General features: G+C 33.8%; 1 protein-coding gene across 1 annotated transcript in view; it reads right to left on the bottom strand.

The window, feature by feature from the left end:
- Positions 1-4,971: 4,971 nt before the first annotated feature.
- The window catches only part of LOC148945585 (protein odr-4 homolog), a 169,681-nt gene continuing 151,397 nt past the window's right edge, over positions 4,972-23,255 (bottom strand). The window contains exons 8-9 of the mRNA XM_089098849.1: positions 10,221-10,400; positions 4,972-6,088 (exon numbers count right to left, since the gene is read on the bottom strand). Of these exons, the coding sequence (XP_088954975.1) occupies positions 5,904-6,088; positions 10,221-10,400 (365 nt within the window). The 3' untranslated portion in view covers positions 4,972-5,903. The remainder of the gene's footprint in view (positions 6,089-10,220; positions 10,401-23,255) is intronic.

Here is a 23,255-nt window from a genome sequence, read left to right as displayed (position 1 = left end):
CTTGTTGATACAGATTGAAAAGAGTTTTTACATCCTGAAATATATATCAGAAACCGACATTAGCCTCTTAGCACAATGATCTGGCCCCCTCCCTGAAGGTGAAAGTACTTAAAAGTCATTCTCTGTGAAATAACAGAAAATCAAAGAGCTGCATGCACGTGCTTGAGACCCGCCAGCACCTAGACCCATTTTCTAGGACATTGCTTTGGCTTTAGAAAACTGGCTGTCAAGTTAATCTGGGTACTTTCGGGAGAAGGTTCATTTGGAAACAGGCGAGTTGTAATCCAGGAAATCTTTCCCTCTGTCCCACGGCATTTCCTGCACAAGTTTCTAACGTGTATAAGTGCTTCCAAGCAAAGATCCAAAAATGGGTGTAAGCCCCAGAAATTCTTAACACTCATGTCTCACTGACACGTAATACTAGCTCCATAAGGACTTTTCTGTTGATTTTTTTTTCTATATATACAAAAAATAGTCTATAGAAAACTAATCTATATAAACAAAATCTAAATAACCTATTTTTGCCGCTTTTACTTAACCAGAAAATCCAGAATATCAATCCGTCTGACCTAGTTCCAAATAGCATCTCTGTTTGGAAGAAAAAAAATTTCAAAACAAATAATATTTGTGAAATTGCTGTATTAGAATCATTGTATGAACGAAGATCAACAGCAAAAACCAAAAATTCTTATACCCATTCAAAAAGTAAAAAACAAAATAACTTGCAGGAAACAAGGAGCAATCTATATGAACCTAAGAGAGGAAAGGAAATAATAAATGAAACATAAAACAAAAAAAGGTGAGAAAACGAGGATTTTGTGTTCCACTGGCAAAACATGAAGACGAAGAACAGCCAAATATTTCGACAAGGACCTCCGCACAGACGTCCTCAGTGCTAAAACAAAAAGAAAAAAAACAACAAAAATCTTACATTTGGAAGTTTACCCGACAAAAAGAGAAAAGACACTGAATAAAAACCAGGCAGGAATCAATGAAAACGGATTTACCAAAAAGACTGAGCAATAATTTTTTGCCTTGCAATAGTCTTAGCTTGTCTGCAATTTCGGTTTTCATTAGATATGCAAATAGGTTCTCTTAAATTAGACTGGGTGAAAATATTGATTGCGTCTTTTAATATTAATTAAATTGTTGTAAATTATTGTATAAATTGTATTTAAAGAGTAATCTAGCCTACAACAACGGGTAATCCACATAGAAGGTTAAATAGGTAAACAATTAGTTTTTTTATTAAATCATAGGCATATATAATAGTACTTCAGGCTTAATTTACCTTATGCCTACTTTAGAAACAAAATATATATACACTTTACATAAATATAAAATAGTGGAGTTATTGACAGGTTAACTTCCTTAAATCCATTAAACAAAACCAAAAAAAAATCAAAAAGTTTTTCAGAGGTTCTATGCCTCCCCCCTACTAACGTCACTGAGTCAATCATGCAAATTCTACCCACATAAAATTTAAATGCCAATTTCCACCACCCCAATTGTTGCTAATAAATTTCTATCATCTGAAGGAAACAAGATTGTAAAAAAACTTTACTTATAATTTACGAAGCAAAAAATCTTGAAGTAGTACCATACACATTTAAAAAAAAAAATTAGCAAACAGTGTTTCAAACTTCAAACAAGCGTTGAAATGCGATGTGAGACTGTAAAAGACAGGAATAGTTTACAGCTATTTCTTGAATATGGGACTTACAATCTAAATACAGCAACTTTTATTGAACCACTGTTATTACCCCTAATATCCTCAAGTGTTAGGACTGCAGAAAAGTTCCCATTAAATTATCTCGGGTTTCTCAATGGAATGTTTCTGATAAAATGTAGTGTAACAGCAAAAAAAACTAAGAAGGGAGAAAGCGAAAAACCAAAAAGTGCTCAATTGATACAAGAATCGTTCTATTCTTTGAGTTCTTTAGCAAACCATACGCTTTGAAAGAAAGAGTTAAATTAACGCTAGTGATGACAAAATCATGATACCAACTAGAGTTTAGCGCCCAAAACTGCAGGGTAGTTGTCAATTCAATCACTTTACGGTGGGTAAAGGAAGCAGAATTCTTCCCCATGTAGGCCTGCTAGCTTAGTCAGCAACCCTACCGGTATTTTTCTCAAGCCAACTTAGACCTACGTTGTTCAGAGCGGAAAAGACTCAAAATCATACTTGGTGTTTTAAAATTTTCACAAACCTTTATAACAATTTTATAGTTTTTAATAAATAAAATTTTTGAATTTTTTTTAAGCAACACTGAGATGAATTTCAGCTTTGATCCTATTGCACAGCACCCCGATCTTATCAAAACCCAATTAATTTTTTTTTTTTTTAAATAAATTCGTCAGATACTATACCATGATTGGCGCTCGTGATTTCTAATTCCTATCTTCCATGACAAACCATGATATTCATGATAAACTGTCAAAAACCCAACTCTTAAAACTTTCTGATTCTCTTTGCTTCGAAAGAACTAGGGCAGAACTTGCAGGAAATGCGCATTAGCATTCCCAGGGCTCTCATTGGTTGTCAAAATAGATAATCGTTTCCCTTCTGCCAAGGGAAAATTAAATCATGTCGAGTTTCTCCAGAACTTTGTTTTTATTGACATTTGTTGTCAAGTAAGATAAAGTTTTTGATTTAATGGTTATTGAAACACAACAAGTGCCACGGGCAGTATAGCAGTAAAATCAGCAACAAGTCAAAAAAGCACTGACGGCCCCAAGATTTTACCTTGAAACTCTGGACAAGGTTAGTTATTCCTTTCTCGAGCCTAGCTTTTTTTTTGTGGTAAATGCACAAACCATCAAATGAAAATACTTTCTATAAGACTTCTAAGGTTTTTCTATTCTAAGGTTTTTGATAATAATCAATAACCCAAAACTAATTGTAAACAATTTAATAGCGTTAAACATCAATGAAAAAAGAATTAATTCATATTTGTAAATCAAGGTCTAAACATTTGCTTCCAGCACTTTTGTAGCGTTGATTTAATAGGCTAGTCAATTTTCTAGAGCCAAGCTTAGGCTTTTTTTTAGTACTGAATGCACGAATCAGCGAATTTAATGTATATTATAAGCAGACTATCGATTTCTTCTTTTATATTTAAAAAGAATCTATTAACCAAAAAGTAATTATAAGAGATTTCATAACATTAATCATCATTGATAAAAATAATAATCGTCATGTAAACAAATTAATATTGAAAGATCAGGCGCAGGTCAGACGTAACATTTCCTTCTGGCGATTTAAGAACAATAAGTTAAAAGGTTGGTTGTTGGCCTAATCTGTGTTTCACAAATGCTATAATGCACTTTTTTGTAATCTGACATTTATCTTGACATTTCACTAATATATTTATATATATTAGTATATTAGAAATATGTAATATATTTCACTAATATATTTTTTTAATACTGGAAACAGTCGCCAATGACTGAACGTCAGTTTCCATTAAATTTTTTCTTGGGCTTTAATAAAATCCAATTTCAAAAAAAAAGAAAACATAAATATTGTGATAATATTAAGCACAGAATTTTTTCTATATTCTAAAAAGGAAGGGCTGGGGAACGTTGTCCTTTCCTCCAGCCTTTTATAAGCCTACGCTTACGAGGAAAAACCCGTATTTTTTCTTCAAATGATCATTTTTGGCAAATATTTCGAATTTATAAAAGACAGATACTGAATACGAAGGCTTTGTTAGGCCAAATCTCGAAAAATTCTCAAGTCAAAGCTGACGTCAAGTAAACAAGTAAGGTCGCTTTTGCATAAACCCAGTTCCCCACATATATCCTACCCTGAAGTCTTAGGGTTCAATTTTAGCACCCAAACTTTATATTCAACTTCAAACTTTAGCTTTGTCAGTCAAACTTAACAATTCGAAGGATTAGCGTCAAACACACCCGTATGGGTCAAATACGGTCATTTTAGCGTAAGTCTGTACAGCCCTTAGACTTCAATGTCATAGAGACTCAATGTTCAATATCCTCAAGTCTTAGATATTTCAAAGTTGCCACTTTGGGTCATTTATATTATCTTAAATTTAATTGGTTTCTTTTCAGTGAGGATTCTTTTTGATGCTGACATATAAACGAAGAAAATGTAAAAATATAAGGGGGAGATAACTTCGATCCTCAACTAAATCTTGAACAATTTATCCAGAAAACTTCCAATGTATCTTCATTAATTTTTTTTTAAGCTTTTGAGCTTACTCAGTTCTGTTTGTTCTAACATATGTTCCTGAGTGTTTCTGCAAAAAGTGTGTCTGAGAAACGTCTAGTGTATTTTCTTCTAATAAAATAAAAGTTCAAAATAGGGATAAAATCCTTTTTAATAGACAGTGTATAGAAATTCACAAAAATACCAGATATTTCGGTCAAATATACAGTGACTGTCATCAGTATCTATACACTGTCTATTAAAAAGGATTTGATCCCTATTTTGAACTTTTATTATATCGTCATGGAAAGGCAGTGTGGGCTCCGAAATAATCTACATTATAAATTTATTTAAATTTTTAGCTTACTCACATCCTTTTATTATCCCATATAGGTGTATATAAACAAAGTTTATCTGAGCCATTTATCTAGAAAAAAGTCTAGAATAAATTTTTCCTGTTTCGGTTCCTCCATAATTTCCTGAGTTTGTCTGAAATTTTTTTTATTTGAATTTCTCTAAAGACCATCTAGCGCAGTTTCTTCTTATTTCTTTAGCTTCAGAAGATACTCAGACCTATTTGTTTCAGCAGATGCTCCCAAGTTTATTAAAGGAAAAAAGTTGATGTGAAAAACTTATAATCTTCATGTTTCATTAGCTTTTGAGCTTACTCAGGTTTTTATGTTTTAACATATGTTCCTCAGTTTATCTGAAAAGTAATTTAGCACAGCTTCGTCATGTTTCTTTAGCTTCAGATCTTACTGAGAATTTCGTTTTTCAGCATACCTTCCTGAATTTTGGAAAGGAAAAAAGTTAATCTGAAATTTTTCCTGTATCTTCGTCGTGTTTCTTTAGCTTTCGGGCTAAAGAAAGGTGGTTCTATTCTTACCGATGTTTCTGAGTTTATCTGGAAACGGTCAAGCGTAGTTTCTTCTTGTTTCTTTAGCTCAGAACTTACTCAGGTCTTCTTTCTTCAACATATATTCCTGATTTTATTTTTCTAAAGTCATATATTCCTGAGTTAAAACATAGTTACCCAGACAAAATTATAAACAATTCACCATTTATGGAGATAAGCATATAAACACTACTACTAACACCTCACTGCAGCACCAACCACCTGAGGTCAACACAGCTACGCACAATCCTCATCCATCCCAATCTATTAAAAGCCACCCTCTTTACAACCTCCCAAGAAGCTCCTGGTCCCCTTAAATATTTCCTTATGACATCCTCACACCCCATTCGGGGACGACATGCTTTTCGCTCGGCCCTAGATGGTTGGCCAACATTAGTCTATTTTGCACTAAAAAAATCTCCCAAATGGTGGAATTACTTTTTTTTAAAGGGTCTGCATAATATTCATGCCCATTTTTATCTTTACAGATAGCTAATTTGGGGAGTGGGAGAAGCCTTGAGATTACAAAGGGGAGGGGGCAAGCCCAAAGCAAAAATCCACAAAATATCTTGAAAATGGCTTTGAAATAGCTGAAATTATGATTTAAGGACATCCCCAATTTGAGGTTTGGGGGTGTGCAATTTTCATACGAATTGCCTGTTTTGGTCATTTCTCTAGGCGGGAGGGGAGGGGCGGGGGGTAAACAAACTCGCTTATTGTTGGCCGAAAATTTTAACTTTTACAGGGGGCGGGATTCTTCTCGCCAATCTCAGGGGGGAATTCCACCTTGAAAGAACCTTAGAACCAACACTATCTTAAAATACATTTGGTTATTTACTACGAAGATTCGTCCTGTTGCAACAAAATATACGATATAGCAATTGCAACAAAAGCTACAGCCACACCAAGTGGCAACAATATAGGACTAAGCACGGGAGTTGCATTCGATAAACTCTGTAGTCCAGGATTTTCTTCTGGTTCAACAGTTTCATTGACAGAGTGGCTCATGAAATCCTCCATAGCTGAAAAAGTAATATTAAGAAAAATTAAAATTAATGTAATAAAAATTAGTTTAAAAAAATTACAACTTTAAACTCGCTGGTCAAAACTGAAAAACTAAGGAACAGGGTAAATGATGATAAGGAATAAAGTGAAATAATTACCTGGAAACAGTAAATTATAAACTAAAATGATACTGAAGGAATGAAAATAAAGACCACTATTTTAATGCTTGTGTTAGCTTATTATGATTAGCTATATGTATTATAATTATATCATAAAATATATACTTATTATATTAATTATTACATTTACTTGTTAAATTATATTACTCATATAATTATATATCTATTACAATTACACATAATCTTGTAGAATACTTGTAAGCTTGTCTCTGCACAATTTCATCGACAAGAAAAATAGATTATCTCAGTTGTACGATTCATCTCCAGCCAGACAGTTCGTTCTATTCGCTGAGAATTTCGAAAAGCTGAAATTATCTATAACTGAACGAGCTAATTTATTAATCGAAATGACAAAAACAGATGAAACAGTCCGAGTCAACAGAAAAGGTCCGAGTTTATTCAATTGAGGCGTTGTTTACGCAACCTTTCGACCAAGGTTTTGTTTTCAAGATTTTTCACTTCGAGAATTTTGATTATTGCTAACTTAAGTATTAGAATTTAAATATAAGAATTTCTATACAAAAACGGAATATTTTAAATACCGTATTTGCGATAATGCTTGCTGCAATTGTTTAAGCTCCTTCAATGTTACTTAACCTGCATATTGGTACCTTACTCTAACACTGGCAGATCCAGGGGACGGGAGAGAGGAACCACGGCTCCCCAAGATTTTCCTGGTGTACTGTTTCCCTATTTTTTTTTCTTTTTTTTAGAACAAAATTGTCAATTTGGTCAATCATTGGCACCTTTGTCAGAATGCCCCCCCCCCCAGATTTTTCTCTTTGGCGCCGTTGTCACATTAGGCCTCCCCCAAGGTTTTGCTCTAGATCCACCCCTGTACTCTAACAAAGTTTCTTGTTGAGCCGTTCATGTACCCATAATTTGAAATAAATGCCGGTAAATGATATCTCATGTGTAAAAAAGTATATATATATATATATATATATATAAAACCTATCTTCAAACACACACGTACCCTAAAAACACTAGAAAAAAGCGCCGTGTTCGTCAAACGGCAAATAGTTGCACAAGCATTGAGAAGTAAGCTAGTAAAACAAATATTTCACAACTCAATGTAAAAAAAATAATAATGCATGATTTCATTAATTTCGGGCATGATTTGAAAAAGATCAGAAATTAAACAAAACAAATTTTGTTAAAACGAAAGTACAGAGATTTTTCCAGAGGGAAGTGTCTGCGTGAAATTTTTGGAGGGGAGTTTTCAGCAAGGATGGAGTTGTCCGAGGTGAATTTTACGCCAAACAAATTAAACTACCTTAGTTCTGCCCTAAGATGGATGGATGGATGATAAACTATTTAGCAACAAATGAAAATGACATTATTTTTATACAGTCCTGAAAAAGGCTTAGACCAGCAGTGCCTCTCACTAAAACTGTCTGCATTGGCTCTATCTCCTCTTAGTAATGCCTTGAGGGTAACCTAATCTTAATTCAAAAATCAACTTGATTTTCTGAATCAAAATCAAGTTTTGTGAGGTTAGGTTCATTTTCCATTGGGGAGGGGGAGATTTCTCATGGAACGGAGAGGCGGATTTTCCACCATTTTCTGAAAAAAAAATGAGGAATTAAATAAAAAATTAAGGTTCTAACAACTGAAAGTAAGGAGCAACATTAAAACTTAAAACAAACAGAAATTATTTCGTATATGAAGGGGCTGACCCCTCCTTAATCCCGTGCTCTTTATGGTGAAGTTTGACTTTTTGTCTCAATTTTATAAGAAAGATTTCTGAACCATAAGGACCATTAAACTGGAATAAAATGCTTTTAATAAAGTGCTAAAAATCTTTATAGTACTTTGAAGGGGGCATTCCCCCTCACATATGGGATAATTTCTGTTCGTTTTAAATGTTAATGTTGGACCTTACTTTCAGTTTGAAAAACAGGTTGTTTTTTTTGTTTGTTCAATATATTTAAAATCCAGGACCCTCAAGCAGTGGCATCCTTCGAAGTAGCCAGGACACTAGCCTAGTTAAGGCTATATAGTTATTTCTAAGAAAATAAACAAAACAAGTATCCAGGACCCTCAAGGAGTGACAACTTTCGAAGTAGCCAGAACATCAGGCTAGATATGGCTATATAGTTATTTCTAGGATTATGGTCAATTGTTTTGACACAATTGACCATAAAAAATCATAAACTGAACTGGAAAAAATCGGTGCGACTGGAAAGAGCGACTTGTAGCTTAAATCTTACTTGAGTGACCGTAAGCAAGTCGTGGTGAACCGATGTTTAACTCCAGTAGCTAATGGGATAACATGCGGAGTACCTCCAGTCTCTATAATATGTCCTTTTTTATTTTATTTTTTATTCTATATTAATCAAATTAAGTACTATTTGCCAGAGGCTGGTATAATCTTTTTGCAGATGATATTCTTTTACTTGTTGCCGCGCAATAGGTTAATCTACTTTTTGGTAATATGAGAAAGGCATTGGTCGAGTTTATTGAGTGGGCAGGTTTTAATCTTTTCACATTAAATTACACCAAAACTAATTACATTTTATTTTCTCAGACATCTAGCATTGAATCTAACTCACAACTAATAGTAAATTATAATCAAATAGAAAGAGTAAGGGTAACAAAGTATTTGGGTTTTATGATTGATAAAAACCCATCATGAAAAACACACTCTGATATTATAGGTTCAAAATTGGCAAGATATCTGGGTGTGCTTCGCCGAGTTAAAAACTTAGTTTCAAAGAAAATTCTTAAATTATTTTATGTTGCTATTTTTTATCCGTATATTTCCTATGGCTGCTCTATATGGGCAAGTAATTTTGCGTCATGTTATATATATATATATAAAAAAAAAAAAAAAAAAAAAAAAAAAAAAAAAAAAAAATCCAACGTAGAGCTGTTAAACTGTTGTCACCAAAAATATTCATTGCTCAAAATATTAATGAATGTTAGACTAAGAATTAACTTGTTGATATTTCAAAACTAGAGATTATCAAGTTAGTGTTTTCACGTATAAATATCTTAATAATTTACTTCCCTCTTCTTTCGAAAATATTTTTTCCATTAATAGGGATCTCAATAGTCATGATATCCGGAGGAGCATCTAATCTAGTATATAAATTTAGAAAAACGACAAGAGCTTCTTTTGTGATAAGAAATTTTGCTCCCTGCGTATGGGATATAATACAGTTTGAGATACGAAATGCAAGTCACCTGGTAACCTTCAAGGCCACAGCCAAAAGATTTTTCCTTGCAAAAAAATAGAATTTATGTATGTGTTTTATGTAAATAGGATGGTTGTTGTATATGTGTGGATTTAGTATTATTACCATGTGGAATAACAAAAAATAGTATTTTTTTAGAATTTCTAGGATAGAAGACTCATACCTGCTGCCAACAAGTCCTTAGGGGTGTTATGAGCAGGTGCAACAAAAATATTTTGTGCTTTTTTTTTGTTAAATAAAAGTATCTATCTCTGTCTCTCTCTTGGAAAACATACATAACTAGTGTCCAGGGCCCTCAAGGAGTGGCAACCTTCGAATATTTCTGTACTTTCTTCTTTTCATGAGCATGGAATGAGTGCTTGCTCCCTAATTAGCTAACAAAATAATACTATCAAATGGGAAATAATGGAAAATCATATGCAAGTTCTGATTTCCTGGTAAAACAAACTTTTCGGAAGTAAAGTGAAGGAAACCTATTAGTATCCATTAATAATTATGTCATCTTGACGCAGATGATATTTTAATGACGTCATCTTGACGCAGATAAAAAGAAACTAAATTTTACCTGCTGGTCTTTCATAAACATCATCTACGTCATCCTGACGTAGATAATATTTTAATGACGTCATCTTGACATAGATAAAAAAATAAATTAACAAAATTTACCTGCTGGTCTTTCATAAGTATCATCTACGTTATCTTGACGTAGATGATATTTTAATGATGTCATCTAATGACGTCAAAAAATAAAATAGAATATAAAATTTTACCTGCTGGTCTTTCATAAGTATCATCTACGTCATCTTCAGTTAAATATAAATCAAAAGGTTCACCAATTGATGGTAATGACTCTGTCACAGTTTCGCCAGGGAATAAATAGTCAGATATAAACAAAGGACTTTTCAGTTGTACTATCACTCGCCTTGGAGGCTCATGAATAACTGGCTTAGCTAAAATAAAAAAAATTCATTAACCAAATTCTGGATGATGGTGTTTTTTCGAAGCTGGAAGCACGAACTAGGGTAAACAATCGCTGTTTCGAATTAGCGATGTCATATGGGAGATGGGGCCAACTGACGCCATACAAATATATAAGACATCAAAAACCAAATGTAGTAATGTCAAAATATTCAAATGTAGATAGTATCAATATTCAGATATTCCTCGGAAATTTCTTACATTTCCACTCAGGTAACTAGAAATACAGACGCTACACTAGTCAGTAAAAACAGTTAATTTTTCATTAAATGTTTACCCCCACATTTTTTTCAGTTAGACACAAAAATTAGCCGCTTTTCAACTATTTTAAATTTACAACGTTTTTTAGAACTAAATAATTGGAATAAAAAGTCAGACTTTAGCGTAAAGAGTGAAGTATTGAGGAGAGGGCAACCACTCTCATATACGAAATAATTTCTGTTCGTTTTAAGTTTTAATGTTGCTCCTTACTTTAAGTTGATTTTTTTTTATTATTATTATTATTTAATCTCTGTTACGGGCGACCTTATCATAGAGATTAGCTACGTAACTGAACTTACCATAACTCGTACAAAAGAAATCATATACACCAGGGCTTATTTTTAGAAAAGAAAAAAAAAGAAGAAGAAAAGCAGACAATCCATAAAGAAGATGAATCAAAATGCTCAATTGTTTCACAAAAAAATGAACCCAAGATCTACCTATTTGTTGTTGTTTTTTAAAGAGGGGGAAGGGTTACCATTTGATGTATCTTGGTAATAAGAGAACCACTGAACTAAACTTAATACAACTATTGCTTGTGAAACACGACAAAGGCGTTTCTTCAATGATCTGCCCCAAAGGCTGGATAATTAAAAGTTGGTCATAGGGGCCATTTGACAGGATCTCCAATGAGGATGGGCTATTTCAGTGGCGGATCCAGGGGGCGAGCCCTCCCCCTAAAGTAGTCTAAAGTAGTGTAATTTACAAATTAAACTTGCTCCTATCGCAAGTTTATAGGATAAACCTATTTTGCCCCCCCCCCTAAAGAAAATCCTGGATCCACCCCTGGACTATTCAGAGGTATTTTGTTACTAAAATTAAAGTGAGTGACGTACAATCAGGAAAGCATAGATAGGTTGCATTTACTGTGAATGGCAAATACAATACTAATTAATAAGACAATAGCTTTGGAAGAGATCACTCAAAGCCATCGAAACCTTCACATTACGAGACACATGCTTTACAGGTTTTTTAAAGGAAATATTGGACGGATTATTCATTATCACACCCAATGACCCCAAAACTTCTGAGATATATTCATTTCACAGCACCAAAGACAACAAAATAAGTACCTTTTTCGCCCCTTGGCCCCAAATTAGGTCTATCAATACCAGAGAGCTATAATTTTCTAATATTTATCTTTTGGTTGTTTCAAATTTTTATCTAAGTTTTTGAGAGAGTGCCGCACTTTCGTCAGTGTTGCCACATTGCACCGAGAAAATAAACAAGCAAAAATAACTAATTCAACTTGAAATCCCTTTCGTCCGTGAAATTTGTAACAATAACTATCTGTTGATTCTTAAATAGGAATACAACTTCAAAGGGAAGCTCTCTTGAACAGTTTGAAATCATAGGTGTTGAGCTTATTTTTTTGCAAATTTTTCACCTTGGTTTCTGTTTTGAAATCTGGCGTTCGCCACTACCACAAGTTGCATAACTACAGACGAAACTTTTTTTCGTTAAAATTGAATTACCAATTTTTAAGGCGTTTATGGTTCCCCAAGTTTCGATTTAGCTAATTCAAACAGACATATTCCATTTTTACTCTTTGGTGCTTTAGAACTTTCCACAGGACCAGATTTTTTAGAGGAATGATTTATTAAAACACACCATAACAATTAAATTTAGAATAATATAAACTTATTCTGGAATAATTAAAATTACAACTAAATTAAATAGTACATAAAATGTTATTACTTTGGTTATACTTGCACGGTTGTCATTGTACAGTACCTAAAAGTTCGCTTAGTAAGTATTGTTGGTAAAGTGGAAAATCTTCTTTACTTTTTTCCCTTTCACAAAATACCTTCTGAGGTATCCAATTTGGACCCGCAGTTCAAAGCTCATCAATGATCTTTATACAGTAGATCCTACGACAGCTGTAACTAGATTTATAAAAAAACACAACCAAAAGATTCCTTCTACACTTGTTACATTGTCATAGTTATAACTAGTAAACATAGTGTTAACAGTGAACAATGTATACAACCATAACAGTAAACACATAGTAAACACTAGTTTATATTGCAGTGATCCGTCTTTTTTCTTTTTGTATGAAGACAGTTTTGCAATACATAATAATAATTATTATTTGTGTTAGCATACAGTTAACATTAATGTCCTGCCTAAGATTGAATGGTATGTAGTAGCCTACATGAAGGAAATAAAACCACGAAGGCAGGATCTTATAAGAGGTATTTTATTTACTATTTATTAAGATATTTTATTTATTAGGCAGGTAATATATTTTATAAGAGAAATTTTATTTTATTTTTTATCTTTTTTGTGCACATGTGTTGTTGTTAATAATTTCAATTAATGTAAAGCTTAATTCTGCATTTTGGACTAGCGCAATATAGCTATTATTGTTGTTAAAGCTTATGGCAAATAAACACCTGTTACGTCTTATGTCAGATCTTAGGTCAAGATTTGATCAAACATTTCTAGGTTGCGGGTTTTTGTTTTTCTTAACCAAAGTTGGTGTTCCAAAGTAGTTTTACCCAAAATAAAACGGCACATCTTAAACTTAACGAACAGATTAGCACTCGACTTCCACCCTCTAGCCCACAGATGGAAGTGACCTTGAGGGAGACAAATGGAGAGACAGCCATGACTATTTTGTTTGCCCCGACGAACGTCCTTCCCAATTACGCTCCACACTGCGTCAAAACTGTCAAGCCTGGATGTAGTGAGTATCGTCCCTTTTTACGCTGGCCCATCGGCAGGAGACTTAATGAGGTAAGTATGTCAGCAGAAACTCACATGATAAATAAATATATAGAAAAGGAAAAATAAGAATTCGGAAAAAAGAACGCTCTTGTATAAAAAAAACCTTTTATAACTGTTAAAAAATGAAAATTTATTGACATACTATTTAACACCTAGGTTACTTTTCTCCCTAATCGCCGTTAAAAATTATCGCTCGTCGTACCGTTACATAACTTTTTCTATGCCTTGTGCATACATACCCACCAAAGCTGTTGAAACAATCATTGATAGCTTCTAAAGTTCTTCATCATTCTCATGACAGTTTCCAACAAACATTCTTTCAACTTTGGGAACAAATGAAGGTCAATAGAGGTTAAGTCTGGACTGTAGGGTGAATGCTAAAAGACTTCCCATTTAAACTGCTAAGGTAAGTCATTCGTTTATGCAACTGAATTAAGACATGCTTTGTTGTGGTAGATGACGCTACTGGTCAGCGCGACATACACCTTTTGTTTGGAATTGCACAGCGAAGTCAGTGTAATTTCTGACACTAGGTAAACAGTGTTAACTGTCCGATGTCATATATAATTACGACGATAATTTATCTTAAATTAAATTTTTGGGGCCGGTATATGGATGACATGATTTCAGTATGGAATTATGGAGACGAGGAATTAAAGGGATTTTTGGAGCCCCTTAATTGTTTGGGTGATGGGTGATTTAAAGTTTATTGTTGGATTAGAAGAGGATGGGAAACTTCCTATTCTTGATATTCTTCTTTAAAAACAAATGAAAATAGTCTGGATTTTAAAATTTACAGAAAACCAACTAATAACAAGAATAGATTTTTGTCGCTTAGCTCCGGTCATGCTCGCCAAGTAAAAATTGGTTTGGTCATTTCTTTGACTGACTGGATCGTTGGTACTTGTTCTCCGAATAATTTTTTTTTAATCCAGAGTGGCTAATTAGCCAGACTTTTTCAAAAATAAGAAAAAAGTTTCTAAAGATTTCTAAGGAAGTCTTAGAGACAACTTGGGAGAAGGATGTTTTTTTGTTCCTTACCCGGACTAAGTGAAAAACTTAAAAAAATTTTACAGAGTAATGGTCTAAAGGTAGCTTTAAAGAGTAGTAATACTTTGGGTAGTTTTCTAAATTCTGGAAAAGATCTAACTTCATTGGAACAGCAAAGTGGGGTCTACCAGATCCCATGTAATTGTGAAAGCTCATATGTGGGAGGTACTAACCAAAATTTGGAAATGAGATTACTACACAATAAAGATTCTATCCGGCTTTAAAGCAAAATTCTAAACCTGAAGATTTCCCTTCAGCCCTTTCGGAAAATTGATTTTCCAGACCATTTTATTTTATTCGATAAGGTCTCTTTAATTCTAGGGACCGGGTTTAAGACAGAGGTTAATCACTTTGGGTGAATTGAACTTGACTCTGCTGACTTTCATTAATTATCGTAAATAGAGTTCAACAGAATACATCCGTGTCTCTATTTAAAGCCATATTCTTGAATAAAATTTTCTGAATTTCAATATTTTCGTGAAAAATTTGCTTTGGATCATCTGTTGTTTCAGGAGAAGTTGACCTTTCTTCCCCAAGGTCGCATAAAAAATATCTACCGCCCACTGAAGATACGAGGATATTTATGGCCCCGGTTACTTTTGCAGAATTTCGAAAGGTCATTAAGAATTTAAAAAATGGTAATTCATTGGGATATGATGAACTTTCAACTAATTTGCTAAAAAATATTGCAGGTGCAATTTTTGAACCATTGCTTCATATTTTAAATTTATGTATTTTCTCAGGTACATTTCCTAAAAGATGGAAAATTGCACGTGTAATACCATTGCATAAAAAAGGAGATAAATCTGATACAAATAATTATCGTCCTATTGCAATTTTATCACCATTGTCTAAAGTATTGGAAAAAAATTTAAAAGGAAGGATTACTAATTATCTAGATAAAATAAATTTTTTTAACAAACATCAGTTTGGAGTTAGGGCAGGCCATTCGACGGAACAAGCAGTTGCAGCTCTTGTATTAGAAATAAATGACTGCTTAGATAGTAATTATCATGTATCTACTTTTTTTTATGATGTTAAAAAAGCATTTGACACTTTAAACCATGAAATTCTTTTTGATAAAATGGAAAATTCCGGTATAAGAGGGAAAGGACTAGATATAATAAGATCATACCTTTATGGACGTAAAATCGTGGTAGATGTTGATGGACATTTGTCTAGTTTAAATGATCTTGAAGATATTGGTGTCCCACAAGGATCGGTATTAGGTCCGCTTTTATTTTTGATGTATATTAATGATCTCCCACGATGTTTGCAGGGAAATAATGGTCTTGCAATTTTATTTGCAGATGACACATCTGTTTCTGTTAAAGCGAAGGATTCATCTACATTGATTCAAAATCTGTTTAACACTGTGAGTTCAGTTAATCGATGGTTTGTTTCTAATTATTTAGTACCGAATATTAAGAAGACTGAATTTATGGTTTTTGGTCATTCAAAATGTGCTACTAAAAAAATTTCATGTCAGGAGCTTCAAGTTGGTGAGCATAAAATACGTAGAGTTCAATCATATCGTTATTTAGGAGTTTATATTGATCCCCTTTTGTCATTTCAAACTCATATTGATCATTTAAGGGTGAAACTTTCGCAAAATATTGGGTCTATGTATCGTTTGCAACATGTTTTTCCATTTTCAATTTTAAAAATAATTTATCATTCTTTGATTGCTCCTTATTTAAATTATTGCACAATTATTTATTTAAATACTTTTTGGACGCATATAAAACCCCTACAGATCCTTCAAAATAAAGCAGTGAGAATACTTGGAAATTTTTTACATCGTCCATCAAAACTTAGAGATGCATCGGAAACTGAAACATTATTTCTTTTCTTGAATTTATTAGATCTGAAACATATAAGAGAACTTAATACATCAATATGGCATTTTAAAATACAAGATCCTAGTAGTTATTTTTATGAAAAATCTCTGTTGATTCTGCCCCCTCCTTCGGCTCTTAGGTGTTCTGGAACATATCGAATTCCCTTTGTTAATTGTGAAAGATCTAGATTTTCAATTAGATACCAAATACCATTTATTTCAAATAAATATAGGCTGAAAGATAGAATTCAAATTGAGTCATTTCGGCAAATATCAGTTCTAAGGAAGAAAATATTAAAATTATGTATTGACCTGTGATGGTGGAATAGAAATTTTTTTATTATTATTATTATTATTTTTTGTTTATATTTGTTACCCATGTTGGGATAGCCTTCCATGCCCCACTTGTCCAGCGTTTGTTTTCTTTATGTTTGTTATGTTTTTTGTTTTTTTCTTTAACCAGGTTTTTTTCTTTCTCTCTTTTGTTATGATGAGGAAATGTTTTTTTTTTTTTTTTTTTTTTTTTTTTTTTATTAATACCCAATTTTACGAGCTTTGCTCTCTGTTGGGGGTATAAGTTTTTTGTTATGTTAATTTAATTAAATAAAATCTTCTTCTTCTTCTTCTACAGTTACAGGAGCAAATAGACAGCCTCCCAGGTAGAAATTTGATGTTTTTACTAGGAGATTTTAACGCCCAGGTCGGTAGAAATAGGGATAGAAGGTATCCTAGCCTAGGTAAATTTGGTGTAAGAAAAGAAAAGAGTAACGGATACAGATTTTTGTAATTTTGTAGGTATACTACTACTACTACTACTACTAACAAGTCACCGCAGCACCAAGCCGCCTAAGGCCAACACAGCTACGCAAGCTCCTCTTCCATCCCAATCAAACTAAAGCTTCCCTTTTTACATCTGTGCTGGTAAGACAGCAAACCTTATTGGTTATATTATTGTAAACCGAAGCTGGCAGGAGCAATACAAGATACTAGGGTATATAGGAGTGCTATTATTGATGTTAAAAGCAAAGATCACCATCGAATAGTGTCTAGGGTTAATTTAAAACTGAAATCCAGGTAGACTCCAGGATGAGAATTTGAGAGAAACCTTCCAGGAATAGTTGAATACTAAACTTGAGAGTTTAAAATTTGACAATGTGGAGGATGGTTGGAATAATTTAAGAAAGATAATTTGTGAAGTTGCTGAAGGTGTCTTAGGGAAGAAAGCTAGGACTGCAGCTAAGAATATTAGAGAAAAAGCTTTATGTTCAATAGAAAGGAGAAGGGACTTGTTCAAAAATTATTTGAGTGATAGATTATATGAACACAAAAGGAATGTAAAGAAAGTGGAGAAAGCATTAAAATGTGAACTAAGGAGGTGTGAAGTGGAGGTCATGGATAAAATTGCCGAGAATCTGGAAGATGCAGCTAGACCGCATAATAGTAAAATATTGTACTGGCATGTTAATAAATTGAGAGGGAGTTGTCAACCCGGACTTTTCCCAGTTAAAGATAGGAGCGGGGACACAATTAGTGATAAGGAAAGAGTTAAAGAGAGATGGGTAGAACATTTTGGGAATTTGCTAAACCGAGATAGAGTTGCAACAAAAGATATAGAGGAAAATGAAAAAGTTTGTCGTACCTTGGATGTGAAGGAAGATTTAGCGACAGTACTAAAAGGATTAAAAAATAATAAGGCTCCAGGGTCTGATAGTGTGGTAAATGAGTTTCTTAAATACGGCGGCTCTGAGGTTAGAAATAAGTTACTGAAGATTATGAATATGATTTTTGAAATCGGGGAAGTATCTAACGATTTTGGGAATACCTTAATTAAGCCACTTCATAAGAAAGGGGATAAGAGTGAGTTCGGTAATTAACGAGGCATTAGTTTGGTCTCTGTAGGTAGCAAATTACTTAGTAATATGATACTTTTTAGACTGAGAGACGCTGTAGACAAAGTTTTAAAAGAAGAACAGCGCGGTTTTAGGAAAGGTAGAGGATGCGTCGACCAAATTTTCACTCTTAGGTTAATAATTGAGAAGTGCCTGAGTTGTCAAACATCTTTGGTCCTCAGTTTTATAGATTATGAGCAAGCGTTCAATTCTGTTGATAGAGGAGCTTTAGCAAAGCTTTTATCCTTGTATGGTATACCAGATACACAAATTAAAGTGATTGGTGTTACATATAAGAATAACACTGCTGCAGTTAAAATAGGAAATGAGGTTAGTAGCTGGTTTTGTATTAAATGAGGAATTAACCAGGGTTGTGTTCTATCCCCCTTTATATGGATTAATTTGATGGACTATGTCTTAAGGAGCACAGGAAAGGCAATGGGAGACCACGGAATTAAATGGGGAGGAAAAAGTCTCCTGGACTTAGATTATTATGACGATTTAAGTATCCTAGATGAAAGTGTGAGCAAAATGAATGAACTTTTAGAGGTTTTGTGAGTTCAGGGTGCTATAACAGGTTTGAAAATTAATGTTAAGAAGACTATAAGTCACTTAGGTTAGGAATAAGTGAAGATGAAAAGGTGACGTTGGGTAGCGAAAAGACTGATCAGGTGGGCAGCATCACTTACCTTGGTAAAGACGGTGGGAGCAGTGAAGATGTTAAAAGTAGAATAGCCAAGGCTCAGGGTGTTTTTCACAGTTAAAAAAAGTCTGGAAGAATAGGAAGATAGATCTGCAAACCAAGACTAGGCTATTAGAAGCTACAGTGATGACAGACGGTCAAATATGGCACTGAAGCATGGGCGCTCCGAAAAGCAAATTAAGATTTGCTAGATGTTTTCCAGAGAAATTGCTTACGAATTGTTCTGGTTACCCGGTTGACTGACCGTATTTCAAACAGTAGGCTATACGCCGTTTTCTAGGGCTATAATGAAAGAAAGGTTGAGGTGGCTAGGGCACGTTGTGCGGATGAAGGATGACAGATTGCCGAAGATTGTCCTTTTTGGCCACCCGTCTAGGGCTAAACGGAGAGCAGGTCGTCCTGGTTGGGGGTGGGGGGGGACGTGATAAAGAATGATTTAAAGGAAATGGGAACTTCCTGGGAGGGTGTTAAAAGGGAGGCTTTGAATAGAATCGGATGGAGGAGGAGCGTGCGTAGCTGTGTTGGCTTCAGGCGGCTTGGTGCTGCGGTGATTTGTTAGTAGTAGTAGTAGTAAACAGTATGTAATGATTTTATTTTATATATAAATTATTGTTTTTAATTGTTTTAGTTTAGTATTACTACGGTCACTACATATGTAACCAAAATACCTAGTATTTATTGTGGAATTTATCGCTGTCTATTAAAAGGATTTTATCCCTGTTTGAACTTTTATTTACTGTCAGATGTCTCCCAAAAATGGCAACTTAGTGTTCGATATCCTCTCTCTATTTCACTACTTTTGGCTCATCAGTTGGGTTCTGTTCAATGCTTCCAATTTCTTGGAGTTTTTGGGACTTCCCCTAAAATCTCACAAAAACGGAGCGACAAAAATGCTTGCGCCTAAAAGCGTCAAAGCTTTACATTTGGTTTGATTATGATAGCCGAATGTCCAATGCGCGTCCCATTTACTTGTATTTGCGTTCTCGTGACAACACCGAGGAGCCTATCTAGGAGCCTATCTAGAAGCTCACCGAACCTATCTAGGAGCCTACCGAGCCTATCTAGGAGCCTACTGAGCCTACCAAGGAGCCTATCTAGTACAAATTTTTGTTGTAGCTAAGTTTACCACTGAAAATTTTGTACAAAGCAGTTGTTGAAATTTCAGGAAAAATGAATGCACCCAGTCAGTTGTAAATCTCCTATCCTCTGGAATTTTCTTTTCAATTCATCCTTAGAGTTCATCAAGTGTATCTCATCAGTAACATTCGTACGTCCGTGCGTCGTTAATGCAAACATTAACTTGGTGTGTCACTGATGCCAAACATTCTTTATTTTCCGAATAACGCTCTTATAACCATCAAAGTTTTTAGTTGAACAGTATGGTTTTATTCGACTAGGAACGCTGTTAGTCTTTCATCTGAGTTACAGAATACAACAAGAGAAAGTCAGGTGACCAGACATAAAGGCAGGGTTGCCACCTGGTGAAAAAAATCACTAGATTTTAGTGATTTATCGGTTGATTTAATGGTTTTATCGATAATCCAGTGATTTATGTGCTGATTTAGTGATTTTTTTTTTTGTTTAGGCAATATAAAATATCACTATGAATAGTTATAAATCACTAGGGGTAGTAACCCCTATAAAGGCCAGTCAGTTTGGAATTCGTTTCTAAATTTTCTTCGTCAAGCAGAAAGTGTACCAGCACTTAAAAAATCGTATTAAAAATTTATTTTTCAGGAATTTAGTTTAAAGGTTCGAGGGAAGGTTTTTTCTTATACATTGATTAATATTTTCTTTTTTAACATTTGGTTTGCATTTGTTTTTATTTTTTATTCTTAAGCGTTTTACTTTTCTTCTTTTTTATTCTTTCCGCTGTTACCCCTTTTTTGGAATTGACAAGACGAATTGGTCGAAAACAAGATTGGCAAGACGAAATGATACCTAATCGGTCACTATTTCAAGTATTTTTTTTTTCTGCTTTAGTTTGCCTTGTTGAGTTTTGTTTATGTTAAAAAAATTGTCTGAGTTGAAATTTCTTGGGTACGCCTAACTTTATACCTAAATTATTTAGGTACCTAGAAATAATATTAAATTGGTTACACTTGTACGATTAATTTGGTTACTGTATATTAGATCAGTTGCTGTGGATTACGATAAGTAAAAATTCAAATAGGGATAAAACCCTTTTAATGGACAGTGATGATGATAACAGTGATAGAAATTCACAAAAATACCAGATATTTCGGTCACATATGCAGTGACCGTCATCAGAAGTAAAAATAAACTAAAACAAAAGTTTATATGCAAAATCAAATAAAACTACATATTGTTTAATTCTCTAATTCTTTTCAAAGCAAATGCGGAAGCTAGCCTCTTTGACCCCTTTGGATTCGGTTTATTAGCGTTCAATGATATAGCACTTGGACCGAGGTCAACTACATTGGGTGAATTGAACTTTACCCTCTCAGATTTTAATAGATTATCGTAGATAGAATTTAGCCCAAATTCACCTGTGACCCTATCCAAAGCAATGTTCTTGAATAAGATTTTCTTTATTTCAAGAGTTACACGAAAATTTTGCTTTAAACCCCGATCCCTACAAATCAAAGAGACATTTTTCAGCTAGCTTTAGTTTCAGCTAGCTTTAGAACTGTCACGAAGGTGGTTAAAGGCAAAAAATCAAGGATTCCAGTGATCAGTAAAAGTGCGATGGTAAAACTTAAAAATGATATAGAAAAGGTGGATTGGTACGATGTTCTAGGCGAAGTTCAGGACGCAAATTCAAAGTTTGTTTTATTTTATGAAAAGTTGCAGAGTTTGATAAGTCAAGAAGTCATATTGAAACCGTTTAATAGAAAGCACTCAAGTAAAAAACCTTGAATTAGTCCTGTGATTTTGAAGCAAATAAATGTAAAAGATCAATTTTTTAGAGCTCAAATACATAACTTGACACAAGAAAAAAAGCAATTATATAGATTTCATGGAAATAGGTTGAATACAATTTTAAGACACGAAAAAAAGAAATATTTTAAGAAAAAGTTTAAGAAGGTCGAAGGATGCCCTAAAAAAAACCTGGGGACTAATAAAAGAAGTGATCGGATTAAAAATAAATAGTGTACCTGATGAATTAGTTAGTGTAATGGGAAAGACTATGAATTCTGATAAGGACATATGCAATGATTTTCTGAGTTATTTTTCGAATATTGGTCTGAATTTAGCTATGTCAGTTGTGCCTGATAGTGGGGACCCAACACCCGAGTCCTTACTGAGGGACCCCATTGATGTGTCTCTTCACCTTAGACTTCCAACAGTTGATGAAATTAAAAAAATTATTTATGGGTTGCGTAGTAATTCATCTGGTAGCGATCATATTACTTTAAAAGCACTTAAATGTATTTTCTTGTTATAGCTGAAGTTTTATGTGGGTCAATTAGTGAGTGTTTTCGTCAAGGAAAATTCCCAGATTGTTTTAAAGTTGCCCGAGTAACCCCAATTCATAAGGGTGGTATTCAAAATGATACAGGAAACTATAGGCCAATATCTGTTTTACCCATCATTTCTCGTGTTTAGAGAAGTGTTTTAGCATTAGAATGATGACTTTTTTGGAAGATCATAGGTTACTGGCAGAGACACAATGTGGGTTGTACAGAAAAAGGACAACGGAACAGGAGATGATTTATTTGACAACTATTATTATTGAGGTATTAGACAAAGGTTTTAAAATAGGTGCTATATTTTTAGATCTGATGAAAGCTTTAGATACTGTGGATCATGAACTTCTACTTAAGAAGTGTGAGGTGTATGGTTTGAGGGGTACATCACTAAATTTTTTAAGAAGTTTTTTAAGTAATCGTTATCAGTATGTCCAACTAAATGATACTTCTTCCGAAAAAAAGCGTATTGAAATAGGTGTTCCGCAAGGATCAGTTCTCGGTCCTATATTATTCTTGATATTTATTAATGATTTACCAACTTGTCTGAATAATTTTTGCTATAGAATAAATGAACTAACGGTAAACCCGACTAATGAAACAGTTTCACTTTTTGCTGATGACACAACAGCCATTAGCACAGCTAAGACAGCGGAGCTGCTGCAGATTTCCATGAAGGAATCAGTTAATAGAATTATAGCGTGGCTGAGGGTAAATAAATTAAGGATTAACATGGCTAAGTCTAACTTTATTATTTTCTCGCGATCATCAAACTTTTACCCATGGATCAAGGAATTAGATATGTCCAATGGCGTTATAAAACGGACTGCGTCTTTTAAATACCTTGGGATTGTAATAGATGAAACTCTATCTTTTGAGGAACATGTTACTTTAACTAGCAAAATTCTGGCAAGAAATCTTGG

This window comes from Artemia sp. Qi Xiang Cuo, chromosome 13 (assembly GCF_049724085.1).
Source record: "Artemia sp. Qi Xiang Cuo chromosome 13, ASM4972408v1, whole genome shotgun sequence".
NCBI lineage: Eukaryota > Metazoa > Arthropoda > Branchiopoda > Anostraca > Artemiidae > Artemia > Artemia sp. Qi Xiang Cuo.
Note: the sequence above shows the minus strand (reverse complement) of the source record. Positions and strands in the feature narration are given on the sequence as shown.